This window comes from Gallinula chloropus (assembly GCF_964237585.1).
Source record: "Gallinula chloropus genome assembly, chromosome: 1".
Lineage (NCBI taxonomy): Eukaryota > Metazoa > Chordata > Aves > Gruiformes > Rallidae > Gallinula > Gallinula chloropus.
Window position 1 is genome coordinate 62,741,110 of NC_140085.1, and position 20,437 is coordinate 62,761,546.

The 20,437-nt window shown below is 39.4% G+C and overlaps 1 protein-coding gene across 1 annotated transcript in view; it reads left to right on the plus strand.

Annotated features, from left to right (window-relative positions):
- The window catches only part of OSBPL8 (oxysterol binding protein like 8), an 87,344-nt gene that overhangs the window by 52,158 nt on the left and 14,749 nt on the right, over positions 1-20,437 (plus strand). Inside the window, exons 4-9 of the mRNA XM_084263717.1 lie at positions 6,876-6,946; positions 11,406-11,486; positions 12,367-12,468; positions 13,689-13,892; positions 18,367-18,451; positions 19,559-19,721. Coding sequence (XP_084119843.1) covers positions 6,876-6,946; positions 11,406-11,486; positions 12,367-12,468; positions 13,689-13,892; positions 18,367-18,451; positions 19,559-19,721 — 706 coding nt within the window. The remainder of the gene's footprint in view (positions 1-6,875; positions 6,947-11,405; positions 11,487-12,366; positions 12,469-13,688; positions 13,893-18,366; positions 18,452-19,558; positions 19,722-20,437) is intronic.

Consider the following 20,437-nt stretch of genomic DNA (forward strand, 5'->3'; position numbering starts at 1 on the left):
CAAATGGGGAACCCACACAGCTCATGAATGGTGCTTTGTTCAGTATAAATTTGGGACTTGAAAGACTAACAGGAAGAAGAATTGTTTTAATGAATCCTTAAATTCTAAGTAATCACCTTTTTTGTGTGCTTAGAAAGCAAAGATGAGTGGGACCAGAACTGAGATGTAAAATACAGGATGCAGTGTCTTTGTGGAAAAGATGAGCTGAAGCGAAGCCATTCTGCTTTAAGCATCCTAATGGGTTTGAGGAGAGGAGTGTAGTGTTGCTTGGCTTGCTGCTGATTTGGCAGCCTCTCTCTCTCTCTTCGCTGCATTTTTCACGTGTGCCCTTCGTTTGTTTCTTTTTTTTCCTTTTTTTTCCCCCTTTTGTGTCTTACTCATCAGAATGTGAGGTAAAAGGCTGTTACTGCAACACTCTTGTTCCAACCAGCTAATGCTAACCAGCTTTCACAGAGAACATAATCCTTACACAAACACCTTAACTCATGAAGGAAGAGGGTCCGGTGCGACGTAGGTTTTCTTCATGTGCTGGGATTTCATCTGTGTTTTCTCCAAGAGCTGATGGCCGAAAACTTGTCCGGAATGCTTCATTTGGAGGATATAACGAACTCTCTCCTGCTTTACCAGGTTTGTTTTGGTCTTGCATTTCTTAAAACCTACACAAGAGAATATAATTTCCATCTCAAATTTTTCCACTTGAATGAAAGTGTTGTACTGAGATGCTGGTAGAAATCAGAAAGAATGTTGCTTCTCTGCATTTAGATAACAGCTCTTTGTAGTGACAAGATTTGTAGATAGGCAGGTGAGTAAGTTAGCTTACACCGCAGCAGATCTCTCTTTACAAGGCATCTGTGCATTTGATACAGACTAGTTTGTTTTGGTTGTTTGGGCTTTTATGACTGAAATTCTGTGATGTGGTTTATAAATGCCATCCTCCCTTGTAGTTTCTGCTCCCCCTGCACACTGTGGAATTGGTTTAAAATAGTAAAGTAGAGCAGAGAGTTTTAATTTAGCTATTACTACTGAAGAATTGGATGCTTGTCATCAGTGGTTTGACATTAAATGACGAGATGGAATGAGTTAGAGCTGGAAGCATAGCCTTGCTAAACTCTGTACTGCAAGATTTTTAAGACATTTAACACCAGAAAAGGGCTTGAACCTCCTTTTGTTCAGATTTTAGTCTCCTGAAATTCAGCACTGGAATATTGAAATGGATTTCTAGAATTTGACTGTCCGTAATGTGTACTTCTGGCAGAGCTACCTGAGTTTCAGCAGTTTACTTCAAGAAACTTTGATGCTTGAAAATGTGTTTATTACAAGGTCACCCCTTCCTGAAAGGGGACATTGTAGAATTCGTACATTCTTAGCAGAATTACTCTGCCAGTGTGATTTGTCCTGTGCATGCGCACATACGCGCTTTGCTGCGTAGTTCCATGGGGCCAGAATGGTGGGGGAAGAGGGGGGAATAAAATGGGTTTAACTTTTTATTATCTGCCTTTTGCACAGTGGCTCACTGAATTTGTAAGCTGTGGCTCAGAAGCCATGGAAAATAGTTGGGATGCAGAGCTGGTGATTAGGGAGCTCTCTGTGTCGCTGCTGGTGCTGGCTTGCAGCATCACTTGGAGCAGCATGTGCAACCGCAGGCATCTGGGGGCAGTTGCTTGGGACACCACGTTCTATTAAACCTCGTGTTTTACCCTATAACATTTCCTTTCACACTGCTTCAGGAAATGATTAGCCTTCTTCTAAGAACAGTAAGTTTTATTCAAGCTGCTCAGGAAATAAAGATCTCAAAGCTTGAAAGCGGGGAGCTGGCAACTAGACAGATCTTCCCTACCTTTAAAATAAATGCATGTAGTCTGGTAATTACTGAAACAACAAGGGGTTTGTTTCCTGTTTGCTTCTTCCCTTTAGAGGATTCTACTTTAAAGCTGATAGCTTTCTGTAAATGGACAATGAATGACTTCTGAAATCTCCAGCCGTTTTTACTGGGGAAAAAAAAAAGTGTAAACATAGAACTTTTCTCTTTTGGAATCTCCCATATATCCAAAGAATTTAAACAGTATTCATATGCTGGAACGTATACTCTTTCAGTTTGCTTTAAGCAAGGAGTAGTTATTGCCTCTTAAAAAGATACTCCTGTAGTTAGAGTGAAGACATTCTTAGGTTATTGTTTATTTTATATGGTGTTTGCAAAAGAGAACATGACCATGCAAAAAGAGATAAAAGATTTTTTTCTTGCTTTTCTGATTACTTCAGTTTCAGAATCCAGGGAGGAATCTCAATTAGCTAATATGGGATTGTATTCTTAAAACTGGGTGTCAGCAAGCTTCTGAAAATCAGTCTGTTAAAAAGACTTTTGTCTCCCATGTTCCATTCTTTAAAGAGATTTTCCTTTTTTTCCCCCATGTGTTATATAATAAACATCATTATTGATACTTCCCATGAAGCATAGCTCACAGCTCTTCCAGAAGCATATACTTTTTCAGCTCATTTATTTATTCTTCAGAACTGCACATGCACACTAGTAATAAATTAGGCTTCCTTGCTTTTCAGTTGGAAGTCAGTAATATTGTTGCTTGGCTTGCCAATTGTCATCTTTTCAAGCACATAATTGCTTTTTTTACCCGTTCCTCTGTTGGAAAAAAAGCTTCCGCTGGATGGCAATTCTTCCTTTCTTTTTGGATGAAATAGATCTGGCTTTTTTTTTTTTCCTGATGGATTTTTCTCCTAAATGACGATGTCATTTGTCAAGAGGTACAAAACCAGTATTTGAGAAGTAGGAGATGTGATGTGGTTGGCTTTGGTTTTGCCTTTCCCTCGAGATTGAAGAGACAAACTCAGGGTGCGACTTTAAAGAACGTTATCGGCATTATGCTTCAAAATTAAAATCTCCTAACTAAACAGTTCTGGCTTAAAACGTATTCTACTGCAGACTTTATCCTAAAGATTCTTTATCACTAATCTTACAATCTATATACTCCAATTTTTTGAGGATTTTTTTTCCTTCTGGTATTGGCAGCGTGTTCCAGCTCGGTCTGTAAAGAAGAGTCATTTGGTTTTGTTTCACTTGCATCTTGCATGTAGGGAGTTGTGCTTCTTGCAGTTGCATGCACTTGTCAGGCTCTTGGATCCATCTGAAAGCTCATCCTGAGTTTCCATGTAGATTTCTCCCTGCAAGTTTTGGAAGGACTTGCTGAGTTCTCACAGTGGGAATGTACTAATAGACGGTTTCCCTTTCCTTCTAAGGTCATACCATGAAATGTAGCTGTTTGGATCAGCTTTCAGAGCCCATGGGGCCTGCGATGTTAAGACAAGGAAGGTCACACTGAGAGAAAGTCTATTAAGACCCAGTGTTGTTCTGAACACAATCCTTGATGCCCAGAACTGGTTTTTAGTGGCTACAGTAGTAGAACTTGTGTTTAAAATTTAAAAATAAAAAAAATCTGTGGGTTTTAAATAATACTAGGAGCTGAATCTGCAGCTCTGAAGGTTTATTCAAACTGTGCTTCCTTTCTGTCCCCTGGCTGAAAATTGGTCTCATGAGATTAGGTAGCAAACAATAAGCAAATCCAAGAGATTTAATACAGAGGAAATTACAGAAAGGGACTGTATCCTTAACACCTGAATTTCTGCATTGTGAAATCTGAGTGCAGGTTGTCTTATTGAAAAGTTACTGATTAAATTACAGGATGGTAAACAGTAAATACGCTAAAATAGTAAAACCCCAGACCACTCCTGATAGACATTAAAAACTTTAAGCATGTTCTTTTTATTAGGCCCTGCCTCTGTCTTTTCATACTCTGGCTGTATCTGCTCCAAACACAGACTTCAGTGACTTTTTGTGGTGCGATTTTCAGTACCTCTGGGGTGAACAAGACAACAAACAAAGCAGTAGAGCAAAGCATCATTTAGAGGCAGAGTTCTCTCAGCCTGAAGTCCATGGAGAAATGCATTGTTCATAATGGGTAGCAGGAAGGAAGAAAGCAGTATTTCTTATTGTTGATTCTGTGAATGTAATTGTTCTGACGTTGTTTCCTTGACCAAGTATTTCCACAACAAAATATGTATCACAGTCAGCTTGGGCCCATCTATAGCTTTATGCCATGTTTCGGTAAAACTTCCCTGCAGGTATTAGTATCAAACTGTTCTTGTCAGGAGAAGTAAGATTGTGTTATGGTACTGGCAGCCCTCCACCTTAATAGAGGCTCCCTGGAAAACATGTCCTTATGCTGTGTGTGAGGCTGTTTCTGGAACAGCACCTGAATTAGGATTTTTTAAATTTATTTATTTTTTAAACACATATTTTATCTCATGGGGAGAAAAGCTGCCTGTCTGTGCTCTAAGTGAGCTTATCCCTTCTGCAGAGAGGGTGGGAGGTTCCAAGACCTCACAGACAAGACGGAGCTGTGCAAAGTATTCCAGCATCTGCATCCCCCTGACTGGGGTTTGCTGTCAAACCCCTCAATAAGGAGTAAGGAAGAGAACAGTGAGTGTGGTGGCATGTTTATAAATGAGCATGCCCACACGAGAAGGAGGTGAAGTTCAGGGAAACATGGCTGAGCTTTGGTCTTAGCATCTGATTCTCTGGGACACAGTACTTGATTCTGTTTTCGTTGATGAAACCAATGAAAAGAAGCTTGTTTGTGAAAATAAAAGTATATATATGGTAGATAAGGATGTGTAAAGCCCTTAAAGGCGCTGTGGTTTAGAAAGCAAGGTGTGAATTATAGCTTCTCTTCTGTAAGAACAATCTTGACTTAGCACTTTCTTCTTCATTCCTGTCACTAAGTTTTTTGTGTGTGCATATAAATAAATGAGTGAAAACTGGAAAGCCGTTAGAAAATGCCTGCATTTCCATTTTCAGTATGACTTGGTTCCTAATTGGGAATTTCTTTTGAATTCGAGGGTGAGGAGAAAACCTCGTTGCTATGATTCTGGCATGTGTTTGTCTGTTTAAGACTGGCATCAAATCCAGTAACTTCTCAGTGAACTAAGGCAGATCTGCTTGCTTAAAGGTCTTTTTGGCACCTGATGCTGTAGAAAACATGCTTTTGTGTTTGATGTTATATAGGAAAAGTGGCTTGTGGCCTCTGGATCATGATGTGACTTTGGGGGGTTTTCTGGATTTTCTAGTACTACAAATCTTCTGCCTGTTCAGGTGGTACTTCCCCGTGGTCAAGTGGTCTTCTGCATTATAGGTTTTCATTAGCCCTGCAACCCATCATGGATGTGTTGGAGAATTTCCAAAGGACGTATGTAAGGGACTGTTCACAGAGGGGCTTCTGTGAGACTTGTAAAGGTTTCTTTCTGTAAAGGCACGTAAGGTTTTCTTTATGTAAACATAGCTGAAATATCATTGTATTGCAGGATATAACTTCTTTAAATCTGACCTTAAAATGGAATTCCTGCAGAATGTAATAAATATAAACAAACCCCACCCCAAAGACCAGGCCAAAACTAAAAGGAATCTCTGCTTTCTCACGTAACCTGAAGACCAACCTAATGCCTCTATAACTCCATGAGGCTTCCCAAGATGTGTATTAGTGATAGATGAATCAGTTTCTGGGTATTGTAAGTTGTGGAAAGGAAGGTAGTGGTTTATAAAAAAATTTCTACCCTGAGCAAGCTACTCCACATTGTTACAGAAAGTTAATAAAAATTCTTTTAAAGTCCATAAAGACTCACCACATGCCACCCTCTGAAGAACGTGAAATCAAGCCGTTTCTCTGATAAATCTTCTAATTTGAGAGATCCTGGTACCAAATTTCCCTTTCAAAGCGTGGAGCATGTCCAGGCGTTGTGGTGTCTGATGGAGCAGTTTAGCTGCTGATGCAGTGCCCTCTGCTGGGGTGACGCTGGTGGGTACCACTGGCAGAGCCACGAGGGGCCTGCCAGCTGCCTGGATTGTTCCTGAGGTGCATGTGTGACTTACATATGTGTATCTGCCTTCTGCCTGGAGGGCAGGCAAAGGATGGCGTTTTTACTTACTCAGATAAATGCAATGTGCAGTTTGTTTCATTCTCGTTTATAAAAGCTATATGCTGCCACCAACCTGTTCAAAGACAGTGGATCACTGAGATTTTCTGCCTCACAACCAGAGTAGATTATTTTTTCTTAACATATACTGGGAGCCTAGCACCCTCTTCTGTGCCACAGAGCAGCTGTGCAGCAGTACTGATGCCAGATGTGACACCCCCCTCTCCCATTGTCACAGACACGCTGGTTCCAGCTGTTACCGCAGTTTGGTTTTTGGATGCTGAGAAAGTGTGGGGTTTGTACCGTGAGTCACTCACAGAAGAGAAATGTGGGATTTCAACAACTGTGTTAATATACAGGCTTGCAGTCAAGCCTCTGCCACGTCAGGTTGAAAGTATGAACTCAGGGCTAACCTTGAAGGAAGCCAGCTTTCTCCTTTGCTTGCCAAACCCTGGCGATCTTAATCAGCGGCTTAGGTTTGCTTTTGTGTAGGTGGCATTAAACAATTATTTCTAGCTACAGAAATGAACACGCCAAAAAAAGGCTTTATTTAGTGTTCTGCTCCGTGCATGGGTTTATGCAGGCAGAGGAGAACAAGAAGGTAAAATGACAAGAGTTTGCACGCCATACTTACAGTTTGTCAGGTGAATGGATCGGGTGCAGCACCATCCGAACACAGTGGACTGTTCTCGCCTCTTAATGGGTATTGAAATAGTTTATATTGCAGTAGCTGGTGTGGGTTTGGCTGATGTGATGGACTGGTATGTATATGTTGTTTGAAAATCCAATTTGCACGTTTTTATGCAAAACACAATTTGCAACTTTATTCCAAAGTCTAGCTCATATAAAATGTCGTATCTTCGAACCATTTGCAACAGTGCTGTCTTTTCTTTAAGGTTTTGACAAAGGGAAGGATGATGTGTTGCAGAGCAAAGAGGATACAGCACATTCTATGTCCAAAAGCAAGGTAAGGAAAGAAGCCTCCTAATCCGGCTTAAAATGGTCTGTATGCAAAGGAGTTGAGTGTATTTTAAATTAAAAGCAGAAGTATTTCACTTTTGTTGTAGATAATCTTGAAGATTACTCTTCAGATTCAGCAACAGATAAAGATTCAAGGGAATTTCTTAATGTAGTTCTTGGGATGACGTAACATAAAAACCTTTAGTTCAAATTAGTGCAGATGAGACGTGGAGTCTTTGCACAGTCATCTTTGGGTGGGGTGTTGCCTCGTCAAATATAATGATGGATGGAGGCCAACTTGTGCTATGGAGCAGAATTTAAAATCCTTTTAAGCTGTAGATGAAGATGCTGTTCACTGAGCTGTAGCAAATCTTCTAAGAATGTTAAACTGTAATTGGAAAAGAGTTTAATGGCTTCAATTGCCAGAGTAACCACAGTTAAATGTAATGTGTTGTCCTGTCTGTTGCAAAGGCTTCAGTACCTCCGCATTTGACTATAAAGGCCTAGCTCATTGAGGCAGGAAGAGTGCAAAGGAAAGCATACTCAGTAGAATATTTAACTAGATATAATTGGTATGCGTGTTTCTGCTTTCTGGGAATCTTGGTAATAGAAATGGAAAAGGCAGGAGCCAGGCAAATTTGTAGTCATCACAGATTGTATTGCCAAGATGGAAAAGGCCCACGGAGGACGTCCAAAGTGGAGTTGTACATTGTGGTCTCCAAAACCATAGCATCTCAGGGTGGCTTACCTTGAGAAAGAAGGTTACCTGAGCAAAACAAAAAGACTGTATACCTGAGCAAACAAAGATTCTGTTTTCTATAATGATCCCAGGTTGTTTCTGTCCAGAGTTGTGGTTTGTTCCGATTATTGTGTGTAATAACCTTCTGGTTCAGAATAAAATGTTCTTTTCTCATGGTAATGAAATAGTAGGCACATGATGAGAGATTTGTGTAAAAACTGATGGTAGTAATGTAGAGAAAAATTACCATAGCTCACTTTTCCTTTCCCAATTTTTTTAAAATGTATAGGTCACATTTATAGATGCTGTCAGTTTTAGGACATTGAATAGGCTGCTCTTATGCAACCCTCTTTATTGCTTGTCTTATTGTGACTCATAAACTGAGTGAACATTTTGGTCAGCAAAAGTGCCTGGCATGTCAATACACTGAATTTTATCTGCTAGTTTTTTATGTTTTTTAGAATGTGGAACTCTTCAAGACATTAAAGAGAAAAGGGAAAGGCTGCATTTTGTGGAGGGGAGGAGGTTGCATTTGTTTTGATTGCTGTATGGAGTAGCGAAATTCACTTGTTTTTCTTACTTTATTGCATTGCTATTATTGCATTACATTATATTATTCTTACATTGCTACAGGATACTGTTTAAAGGCTTTAAATTACCCAGCTGTGTGGTTGTCTTTTCTGCTGGGATGCCCATTGTTTTTTAGAGAGGCAAATATGCCAACAGACACTTAAATGGATTGTCAGGGCACAGCAGGCCTGGGCTGGTCTGAAGGGGAAGGCAAGGACCCAAACTTGAACAGGAGGGGGACAGGGAGATGTCTGCTCCTTGCTGCTTTCTCACACAGCTTGTTCTTTCCAGAACACTCTGCTGCAAGGTTCACATGGCAGTCCATCAGAGCTGCCCTGGGCACGAGCAGCTGCACCCCTGGGAGACCTGGGGGGATTGCACCTGAGGTCTTTACACAGTTTGTGCTCTGGTATTTCATCTTTTAGAGCCTTAAAGAGAAAGTTAAAGTGTTACTGAAGGAAAGGAAAGCTACTTAGAGGGAGCATTTTCCTGCATAGTGTCATCAGAATTGCACTGGGGCAGCTGATGCTGCAGTTCTGTGGTGTGTAGCGAAGCCTTTCCAGCTGTTGGTTTCTTGCATCTGATTTAGAGTCACAGAAGATTTGTGTCTTTCAGCTTTGCTGCATCCTAGAGCCTCACTTGTCAGGGAGATGTAGGAAACCTACTTTCCCATCCAGCTCACTCCTGATAGAAATATTTACGTTGGTTCAGAAACCTCTAAATAATTTTGGACTTGGAAATCAAGTTAATATACCCTCTTTTATGTTGCATTTTTTCCTATAAATCATTTACCTTTGACTATCCAGTTTGTTTTTTTCTCTTCCTGATACTTATTTTTCTTGGTTCTTACCTTTAATTCTTTTTGTGCTTTGCCATTACTTTTGTTTGTGTCATTCTACTATCAAAGGTGACACCGATATTCCTACTTCTCCTAATTAACATATATATATATATATATATATATCCTTCTTCATCCTTATTTTTGCCATGTCTGTGTGAGAGACTTGATAAGACTAGTGGTTCAGTTATAACCCACTTTGGACTGAGAGATGGTAACTGTCTGTCGTAGCTGTGGGACTGAAGTAGCAGCCCTTCTTTTTAAGTAAGGATGGAAAGGCCCAGAGTTTGGTGCTAAATGAACCTTGCTGGCAGTTGCAGTAGGTTCTCTTGAAATGTGCTATTTTGAATTTTGATCTCATCCATTTTGCGTGGGTGTAACGCAGAGGAAGTTGCTGGCTTAAAAATACACAAATCACTGACCCTTTTCATAATCTGTTGGACAGGTAAATACAGACCTTTACTCAGTGTCATGTTAGCCAGCTCTGAAATGGAGAAACTGAGAAAATGAGGTTTTCTAACCTGTGATACTTACTGGTTTGGGTCTTTTATATGCATGACCTTTAGATTGCATTAGCTTTCTGTTAGTGAGCAACTAGAATATTTATGAATGCTTAAGATCCTCCTTTATAGCTTGCATAACGGGTTCATTAGCTCTTCTTAGGTGACAGTGATAAGCATTTTTCCCTCTTCTATTAAAGTACTGTATTTCCTTTAACTTCTAGGCAGAAGAATTAAATTTCAAGTTGTGTGCTTGTCTTAAAACTAGATTTTGAGTGTTAAGAAAATATCTTTAATACAAAACGAAGATGTTTCCTTTGTTTTTCTAAGATGTATTTGGAAGTTAGAAAACATTTACCTATTGTTGAAAGGATTTTGAGATAAAGTTATTTTTTGACACTAGCTAGCTAAGTAAATGCCTGTGAAGTCTTAGTTCTGAATCAAAGGCATCAAAGTGGGATAAAAGTTAAATTGTTTTGTTCCACTTACAAATCTCTATTTTTATTTATTTAGTTTGAACAACATCTGTCCTAAAAAAATAAGCATGTTCAAGTGCCCTGTTTTTATTATTGCAGTAAGTTTTCTCAAACCTTGTGTATTTTTTGACTTTCACTCTATAGCATTCCAAAATACAATTTCGGTGACTAGACTTTGCCTTGTAGTCTGATATTTGACATGACTAGTCAGAAATGCTGAACAGCTTGAGAAGCAGTTCTCATAAACTGCCCTTGAATTTACACTTTCGAATTTTATGTTGATTTTTCTTTCTTCTTCAGTTTTGGGGGTTTTTGGGGTTTGGTTATTTTGGGGTTTTTTTGGACTAGGCAGGACCTTTGGGTCCATCAGGCCTATTAATTCGGTGCACAAAGAAACGCAGCTCTTCGTATTTTATTTGAAGTTCATATATGGTGGATACCTACTCAGGGTTGTCTGAGTTGCAAGGACAATGACGTGACTGTTTTGGTTTTTTCTTGTAGCAAGAACTCTGTATCCTGGCATGAATCTCTGGTGCCTTCTAGTTCCTTTTCAGCTTGTAGGCAACAGATGCCAAGGAATAAACTTTGAACCTTACGAAGATGTAGGGAGAGGAGGGAGGGAGAACTCACGTAGTGCTGAGGCAGCATATTGTCCTGTCATGAGCAAGGACTTGGGTTCCACAAACAGACCTGAGCCTTGTGCCCCTGGCTGTTGCCACTGTGAGCTTCTTGAAGATGACTTGCAGAAAGTAATCGGAGTGTGGGATTAGGGAGGAAGGAGCAGAACGTGTGCACTTGGTGGGCAGTTGTACTCTGATCATTTATAGAGCACTGAATCTGAGAGTGAAGAGGCTGTATTTTCCTTCATGGGTCATGGGGTAAGTGCCTCTATGGCAATCCATTCGGCAGAGCCGTCAAGTAATGAATAAAGATGTTGGGATTCGTATGTCATGGGAATAACTCCTGTGTTTAAACACTGAGATTCTTCTAAAACCTTCTTGCTCTGCTAAAATAAGCCCTGACTAGTCAGGTCTGCAACATACCAGGTAACAAGCTACGTGCACTAAATATTTGCTGTGTATAGTTCATCTGCTTCTGGAGAGATCTCAGACTTCTTTCCCATAAAACCCTTATGAATAAAGACTCCATAATAAATAGGAGGTGAACAGCTCATGTTACAAGCTGTGGGTTTTTTGTTAAGTGGAAGGAAGTGTAGAGGAGTGAGAATGAGAACCTTACAAACGTAATTGTGCATTTCAAACACTTTCTAAAGTGTCTGCAACAGTAATATATCCTTGTATCTCTCATTATAATTTATTTATTATGCATTTTGTGAATTCCAGTCTGAATCCAAGCTTTTCAATGGCTCTGAGAAGGACATCTCTTTATCTTCAAGCAAGCTTACAAAAAAAGAATCTCTCAAGGTAAATTAATTTCCAAGAAACTCCTTTGTGGACTGTAAATGCATTCATGTAGTTTTACTGTATTCTCTTAACAAGGAGGCAAAAATGCCAAATAATGATGAGACCTCTTTGAAATACTGAAGTAATGTGAGAAGTAGTGGTGTTGAATCTCTTCAAATCTGATTGTATGTTGCTTGAGTATGGGCTTCTATAATGTAGTCTTTAAGATGGAACAAGATTATAGCATAACTCAGAAAATTGGAGGATAATTCAGGTTGGCAGGGACTTAGGACATCTGCATGCAATGAAATATCAAATTGAATTATCAAAGTTAAAATTTGCAGGCAGGACCTCTGGTTTCTGCACTGCCTTTGTCCTCCTGTGTTGTAACAAGACCAAACTCCACTGCATGAAAGATATATCATGTCAGGAGAAATATAAAATTAATTGCCTCTGAAAGAGGAAGATACACTGCTGCAGATTTCTACTGATGAGGGAAAATAATTGGTAAGTAAGGACTTCTGATCAGATAATGTACCTGTAAAGCTGAATCTGGCCCAACTTTGTTTTTTTACTGTACACTGGGAAAGGAAGGGAGCAAGGAGGGTTGTTTGGTTGGTTTCCCCCATGTGATTCTTGCAAGAGTTTTGCAGTCTTCAGTCTTAAAGGCAAAGTGCAGAAGAATCTGACATTGGGTACATGGTTATGTTCAAGAGCAGCAAGCCCTTGAAACAGAATTTGAAATAGTTGTAGTCAAATACTGTGTTTTAAAGGTGCTTCTCTGTATTGCAAATTGAATTTACCATGTTTTTTCTCAGCTTGCATTGATATTTGGTTTTTTTGTGCTCCTATTAATGGTTTTTGGCTGTGACACTGTAAATATTTTTATTATTATTTGCAGGTTCAAAAGAAAAATTACAGAGAAGAAAAGAAGAGAGCCACAAAAGAATTACTTAGCACTATCACAGACCCGTCAGTTATTGTTATGGCTGACTGGTTGAAGGTCAGAATCCAAGTGTGAAACCTGAGTTGATGATGTAGCAGCTGGTTGTTTCTTTCTGACCAGAATAGAAAAGGCTCAATAATCTTTTACTTGCTGTTAATGTTTTTCTACAAGCGCAGTAGCCACTAATTGCATCTCAGGGTCTCTGTGCTCAGATCCTAGAGGAATAATGAAGGAACCTAGCTCCCACTTACTGCAGTCACCAGAGTCGTGTGCATCTTGTGTGTATAGCCATTAACTTCAGATGAATTGGTGTTACAATGTTAATTTTGTCTTTTTTATTTTGCACTTTGAATTGAAGCTCTGTTATGTCTGTAGCAATAATGAAGATGGTTCAGTCAGATAGTTGAATACAGATTTCATTACGTATCTCTGGTAATTTTCCTTTCCTCTCATTAAGAACTACCTGACCTCTAATACTGATACAAAAGGTGGGGAATTAATTTCTCAAAGATAGCAGTCAGCATCATCATCAGTAGTGCAGTTTATATATTTGTATATAATTCCTGAAGTTTGTAAATAAATTCCTTGGAAATTGTACAAGAAAAAAGATCTCTTTCCCATTTGTAGAGTTCATAGCTTGTCTGGAAAAAGTTTCTTCAGTTTTTGCAAAAATCAATGTAAACAGGCTAAAACACTGCACAGATGTCAAGTTGGCATTCAGGCCTACAGATAGAGAAGTAATTAAAATCCAGAGTTGACAGAATTGATGCAAGCAGGCTAGTCAGATTCAGGGACTTGAAGAGTTTTTATATTTCACATATAGGTTGAAGCTAACAGCTATTCTAAGAGGTTTTACCTAAGAAATACAAATATAACTGAACTATTTTGTGAATATCCTACTTTTCTTATGTGACATCTGCCCTGTTTTCAGAGGAGTTCTGTTCCTGAAGATTATCCTGTCTTCATACTAGTGGTAAAATACATTCTGGATAGGAAAATTCATGAAGGTTTTAGATTAATTTTTAAACTTCCCATATCTGGATGTGTGTATGCCAATTTGTAGAATAAGTATTCATTATGAGAAAATAGAAGAGTGAGCATTAAAATTGTACCTTTGCATTGTCTTTGATAAAGCTGGGTAAACTTTTGATAGACCTGATAAACTTTTTGTGAAACAAAACCAAATAAATAGTTTCCATTTAAATTTTCATTTTGTTAAGGGAGGTGGTTTTGGTATTGGGTTCACTGAGCTATAACTCTAACTGTTTATCTTCTAGATTCGTGGTACCTTGAAAAGCTGGACCAAACTGTGGTGTGTACTGAAACCAGGAGTGTTGCTTGTTTACAAAACCCCCAAAAACGGCCAGTGGGTAGGAACAGTGCTCCTGAACGCCTGTGAACTCATTGAGAGGCCTTCTAAAAAAGATGGCTTTTGTTTCAAACTCTTTCATCCTTTGGAGCAGTCCATATGGGCTATAAAGGTTAGTGGTAGCTTATATGCTTCTTAACGGATGACTAGCATTAGCCAGCTATGAGTAAAGACAACCTTAATGAAAAGCTGAACTACATTTTCCCTTGTAACTTTAATGGTTTGTTTATTCTTAATATGAGCCTCCCACATCTATTCCTCTTCATCACAGAACATATTTGATTTATGCCGCTCTGTATACTTAAATAGCTTCAGAAGTGTGGTGTGCAGAGGGATGCCATTAAAGGCATTAATGCCATTTACTGGCAATCATGTAAATGAAAGGAATGACTGTATAATGCTGTAGTTTACATCAGATGAATCTGAGAAATTAAGAAGGGAAGTGATTTGCCAAAATGAAAGAGTTGAGATGTGTTACAAACATTTCTTGGCTTCCAACCCTATGTTACTGCAATAAAACGCCAGCCTGGTTCAATTTGATTGTAAGAGTAGAAATTCAGATTACTACCTTGTGCAATAATTGTTCATACTGCAACATGTTAGCCAGTTGTGTTCCTTTTTGGCTACAGTTTTAGGAAGATAAATGTTCACTTTCAGTTCTTACGTCTGTTTGCTTTGTCATACATAACATAATATTGTGAGCAGCTTTTATCTGTAAGTGTTGAAACCCACAGTGTGTTCTGCACAGCAAAGGTTTATTTCAGTTTCTGGTAAGACTCTTTAATGTTTGCTACTTACTACTCATTGTTTATACTGTAGTAAACAAACTATTGTAGTCCTTGTTTTGTGTTTGCACATGGGGAGGGAATGCAGAAACACAGCACAAGTGAACACACTTACCTCCTGAAGTGAGATCTTGCTTTAGATGGAGTGATGCTAAGTTATTAGGATCCTTATCATAAGAAATGAATTATGCCCTCTGCAACATACACCTTAAGATAGCTGCTAATTGTGAGATTTTATCTTTGAATCTTAACTTGATACAGATGTGCAGTTACATCTGTGGAATATGCTGCAATGATATTCTTGTCTTTACCTCAGACTTGGAAGTCAGTTGGCAAGTATAACCCTGGTGTTTGTTTGTGGTCTTCCTGAATTGTTATGATGATTGGTGTTACCTAAATTTACCAAACTTCCATCAAATCTTTTGTATCTGCTTTTGAACAGTTTCATTTAAATATTGCTTAGGAGGACTTTTCACTAATTGGCTGTGATCTCACATTTGCAGAACACAAACTTCTTACCCATTTTCAAAGATACAGAGTTTGATGATAATGTGATTTAATTAATTATGATCATGTGTACATACATTGCAATGTGGTGGCCTGTCTCCTGATCACAAATTGGTCTTATATTTCTTTATTGCTTGGCAATGAGAAATGGATGTGTTTGTTTTTTTAACTAGATATTTAGAATTTAGAGGACATGCCCCACCAGATTTTTACTTTTTTAAGGTAGGTCAAATTTTGAACCTGAACAAGTTGATATTGTCCATTCTAAGTGTGCTGAGAGCTGGAGTGGCGTTTGTTCATTTTGGTATGGCTATTTGCAGTTGAGAATTACTGGATTTAATTAGTTAAGAGGCCTTCAAGTTTGAAATCTTTTTCTGCCTTGTTTACCTAGTCAATGATAACATTCTGGTTACAGATTTATTATTGGGAGGCAGACATTCATAAGCATAATAGCAATGGGCTGATTTACAGAGTACATTTACCAGAATGAGCCTGAAGTCTAAGGCAAAATGAGCCTTGTTTGCAGTCAGTGCAGGAAGATGATGTTGCAAGAAACATTTACACAGGCATAAGTTCTGCAGGAGAGTTTCTCACAACAACACATGTCCCATGGTGTGTCCTTCTGGCAGACTGCAAGTTCTCTTCTGCAGTAGTTTGTGGCCAGTCACTTCACGCACTCCCATAAGCCTGTTGCTGTGGTCTTTGATGTTCCTCCTGCACTCTGAGGTAGCTGATGCACTGTACTGTGTTCTGCCTTCCTCATGTGCCCGGGCCTGATGCCATTTCAGTTTTCTAAAACTAATAACTAGGAAAGCTAATGCAAATATTTTTTCTTGAGTAAATTTAGCCAGGCGTGACTGTATATTAGTTTTTATTGCTTTCTCTGAATGTTCATGGCATTTGAGTTTTATTGGCATGAATATTCTGTATGAAGGAGTCTTTCTGATCTGGTGGAATTTTTAACTTGCCCTTTACCTTGCGTTTGAGTAGTTGGTACCCTCATGTTGTCAGGAGCAGAGACAGTTGAAACAAAGTCACCTAACAAATGGAACTTGCATGGAACACTTTCATACTGGAAATTGATATTGAAAACATAATGGGTGATACCAAGAAAAATGTCCAGTGCTTTTGGAACAGCAGTCAATTAGGGGAAGTCTAGAACCATGAGCAGTTATTCTAAATTAAGTCATCCTACTTAAATGTTCACTGCAAATTATTCCTTTGCTTTTAATCAATGTATTGGCAAAGCACCTGTGGAAGTATAGCTTTCTTGTATTAAAAGTAAATACACACACATACACCCACACACACCCCCAACATGAAAACCACACTTCATCTCGAAATGGCACCTCTTTGGTACAGAGTAAGTAGTGTTCCTTGCATGCCCATAATACAACCCTAAAGGGGAGATCTCATGGACAGATGTCTGGCCTTAGTCTGTGTTCTGTGACCTGAGAGTCTCAAGAGTCTCAAAGGCTGAGGCCTTTGCACCTGTGCAGGCCTCTGTGCAGCACACCAGGACCTCTCCCAGGCCTGCCTGGTGTTGCACTGCGCCATGGTTCTCTCCTCTCCTCAGAGGCCCAGAGAGAGTGGCACCTCTTCCCTGCCTACCTGCCCTCGGGGTGTGGAGTACTTCTGCATGGGGTTGTCCCTTCTGGTTCTCCTAACTTGCTAACTCCTAATCCCTGTGAGTCCACTTCATCAAAGTCTTTTCAGTCTGTCAGCTCCCTTGGAGGGGGACTGAGGTTTGGAATCTTGTTTCTAACACCCACGTTGCTGTTACTCTGTACTGACTATCTGGGAGTTAATGAACATCATTTATACCAGCACTAGCTTGCCTGTAGTGGTATTTAAGTGCCACCAAGACTCGCCTCTTGCCCTCAGAAATGTTCTGGCTGTTTCATTTGCTTGCTTCTAAAATACCTGCCTTTTACCTGCTTTTGCTCAAAACTTCTGCTGGCTTTCCAATTCCTTCTTCTAAGCCTTGTACTGGCTTTTCATCAGGGTGTTATGAGGGGAATATCAGTCCAGACAAAAATGTGTTAACTTACCAGTTAGGCAGGTTTAACCCAGCTTCCCACAATAGCTTCAAGTATGTTTCATACAGCCCTCTTTGCCTACCAGTTTTCTTAAAGGTACCAGAGGTAAACTTTTTTTGAAGGGGCTTTAAAATGGTTGTTTAGCATTTTATTCTGAAATGAAGCTCAACAGAAATTGAAAGGTCTTTTGGATTACTTTTTTAATTTGGAATGTGAAGAACTTCATAGTGAAAATTAAACTTTGGCATTTGACATCCTCTGTGTGTCTTTTAGTTGAACATGTCATGGTGTCCTGCTGATACCCTTTATAGAGAGACTTAAGCATCTAAATGTCTATTATGGACCTGGGCATCTTTTTTTTTTTTTTTCTTATTTCAATGCTAAACCTACAGTTAGGCACCTAAACATTTTCAATATCAGTTGACTCAAGTGCCTTCTGAGGACAGACAAAACCTATGGAGTTCTGGAGCATAGGGTTCTGGTGAGGCATCAAACACTTTGCCATGTAAAATAAGTATGAAGTTGATCACTTTAAAGGGCCTCACCACCTTTGCAGGAGTTTGCCTTGCCCTTGTGTCTCTCTCAGCTATGAACCACAACATCCTTTTAAGAGTTGAGAGGAACCTTTGCTGTCATCAAGAATGAATGGCACTGGAAGGGGAAGACCCAGTTGCTGTACAAATGTGGGGTGTCTTATGAGGCAGCCTTTGTTGCAAATCAACTCTTAAACCACCCCACAGATATGTCTTTTGTGTTGCTTGCTTTTGATCATACCTCTTCAGCTGAAATTCTGAGTTGAAGAGAAATTGCCTGTCCCTTCTGACCTCCCTACACCCATCTGCAGGAGCTCCCAGGCAGTGAGAGGGACTCTCCCATGGTGTTTCTTTGATGCTTTTGTCATCCTGCTATAAGTAGCATCAGCAGAGCACTTCCAAGTTACTGTCCCAGGTAACTGTTGATTTACAAAAACAAAAACCCCAAGAAAATCAACACAACCAAACACCAAAACCTAATTGAATCCCAATGACTGTTCTGTTTAAAATGGGGTTGAACTGGGAGCTATACTTAAAATGAAGTCTTTGAAGAAGAAATCCAGTAAAAGAGGGCTGTCCATCTTTCCATTCATGTCTTCATTAGATGTTGCTGAGTGACAGTAAATAGCCCTGCAGTGTGTCAGCTTGTTCTTGGGTTGAATGATAAACTGTAAAACTGAACTGAAATGTCTGATGCTGTTGCTTGTTTTGTGTATTTCAAGGGTCCCAAAGGTGAAGCAGTTGGTTCTATCACTCAGCCGTTGCCCAGCAGTTATTTGATCATCCGAGCTGCCTCAGAATCTGATGGTAAATAGGTATTTCAGTGTTATTCTGCAGTGACAGCAGTTAATGATTAGAAAGAGATGGTTTCAGCTGTATTCCCAGGTCTGTTTCAGCACTGTGATTACAGTTTAACCATTGTAAGGGTTCTGCCTTAATTCAGCCCGTTCGATTGTGTCAGTACAAGAAGAAACTGAAGAAACTGTCATTGAAGACCTTGCAGCTCTCTTGTGTTGGCTGGGTAGAGGAGCAGGAAGGGTTTATTTCAGATTTAACTGTATTAATGTATGTCTAAATACTCAAGCTAGTGTCTTTCTGAAGTGCAAATGTGGGCATGCTTCCTTTCTAATGAAAGCATTTGTGTATTATAAAGTACAGCAGTCGCACAGAGTTCTAGTAGTAAAAACTGCCTCCAAATAGTTTTGTAACACCCTTCATCACTGGGAGGGTGGTGGTCAACATCAGTGCAACCATCTTCAGAGGTTACAGTGTGGAAAGAATTTGAGAGTGTTGTCACCTTCGTAGCAGCTGCTTTCCTTCTGCTGGCAAATTAAGCGTAACCCTGCAGACTTCAAATGTAGGACTCCCTTTGCCTTCTGACTTGATAAAGGGGTTAAATACATGGAAATGAAGAAATAAGGAGCAGAAAGAGCACATGAATTCTAGTTATTTTGGGGAAAAAATATTAGAATTTATGCTGTGTTATACTGAAATGGCATTTATATGCTATTGTCACAGCTCCTTTTCCACATTATTACTGTTTTATGTGAGCAAATTTTGCCAACTGATACTGCAAACTTTGCAGTTACTTAGTCTTCAAAACTAGAGGAGGTCTGCAGGCAGCTTTGGAGGGATTCAACAGTCAGGGCTGGATGGAACCATTAAGGAAGAAATGCTGGAATATGCTCAGAATCACATTGCTTGTCCTACCCTTGTACCAAAGCTGGGTAGTTGCGAGTTGTTTTTATGTCCCCACCAGACTATAAAATCCAATGGATGTAACATGGAACAACTCTGAAAAGTGTCTTGAAAGGCAACATAAGCAGACCTAAAAGGACTGTGAAATTAGGAAATGGAAGTTGTTTAGTTTGGTTAAATGCCTAGTTTTCAGTCTAACGATACATTTGTCTTTAGGCAGGTGTTGGATGGATGCTTTGGAGCTGGCACTGAAATGTTCGAGTCTGCTTAAGCGTACAATGATTAGAGAAGGTAAAGAGCACGATTCAGCAGACACTACTCATGTCTCTCTCTACGGTCTGCTTCGTGCTAACAACTTGCACAGTGGAGAAAACTTACCGTAAGTGAATTAATTACTAAGCCTGATTGTCCTTTAGGCAGAACTCTATAGCAATGACTTCTTCACAGGCAGGATCTCTTTCTAAGGTTGCAGTTCTTTTTGCTCCTCAGTTCTCTTTATGTGCCTTATTTGCTCTGTGATTTATACTCTATGTGGATAAAATGAAACAAATCTGGTTTTTCAAGCAAAGTGGAATCAGAGGAAGGTTTGGCCCAAGAAACACAAAGTTGGGTATCACATCAGTAAGTTTAAGTACTCAGTTAAACTGTTAAAGTTTAATTTTTTTTATCTCAAAGTTGATCTCTCTTGTTAACTTCATCTAAAAATAAGAAGCTTGGTACATGTGACAGAAGTTGGTAGATGTGAATATAAGTTACTGTTCTTTGGATAAAGAAATGAATATTCCTGCTGTTATTTAAATGGTTGCAGTATGTCTCAGCTTTGAATCACCAGACAGATGAATAATGATTTGGTCACCCTATTATTGTATTAAATTAAATGCACAAAAGTTGAAATTGCCTGGTATCTCTTATGTCTGAGTGCCCTTGAGGAGCTCCCTGTTTATTCCAATTCAGTCAGATTTTGGGGAGCATCAACTTTTGTGGAGATATATTATTAAACAAGCATGAATGGTGTTTTCAAACATTTCAGTTGTGGTACCAAAGAACATTATAAAAGGTTGAGTCCTCCTTGAGGTGAGGCACAGTTTCTCTCAG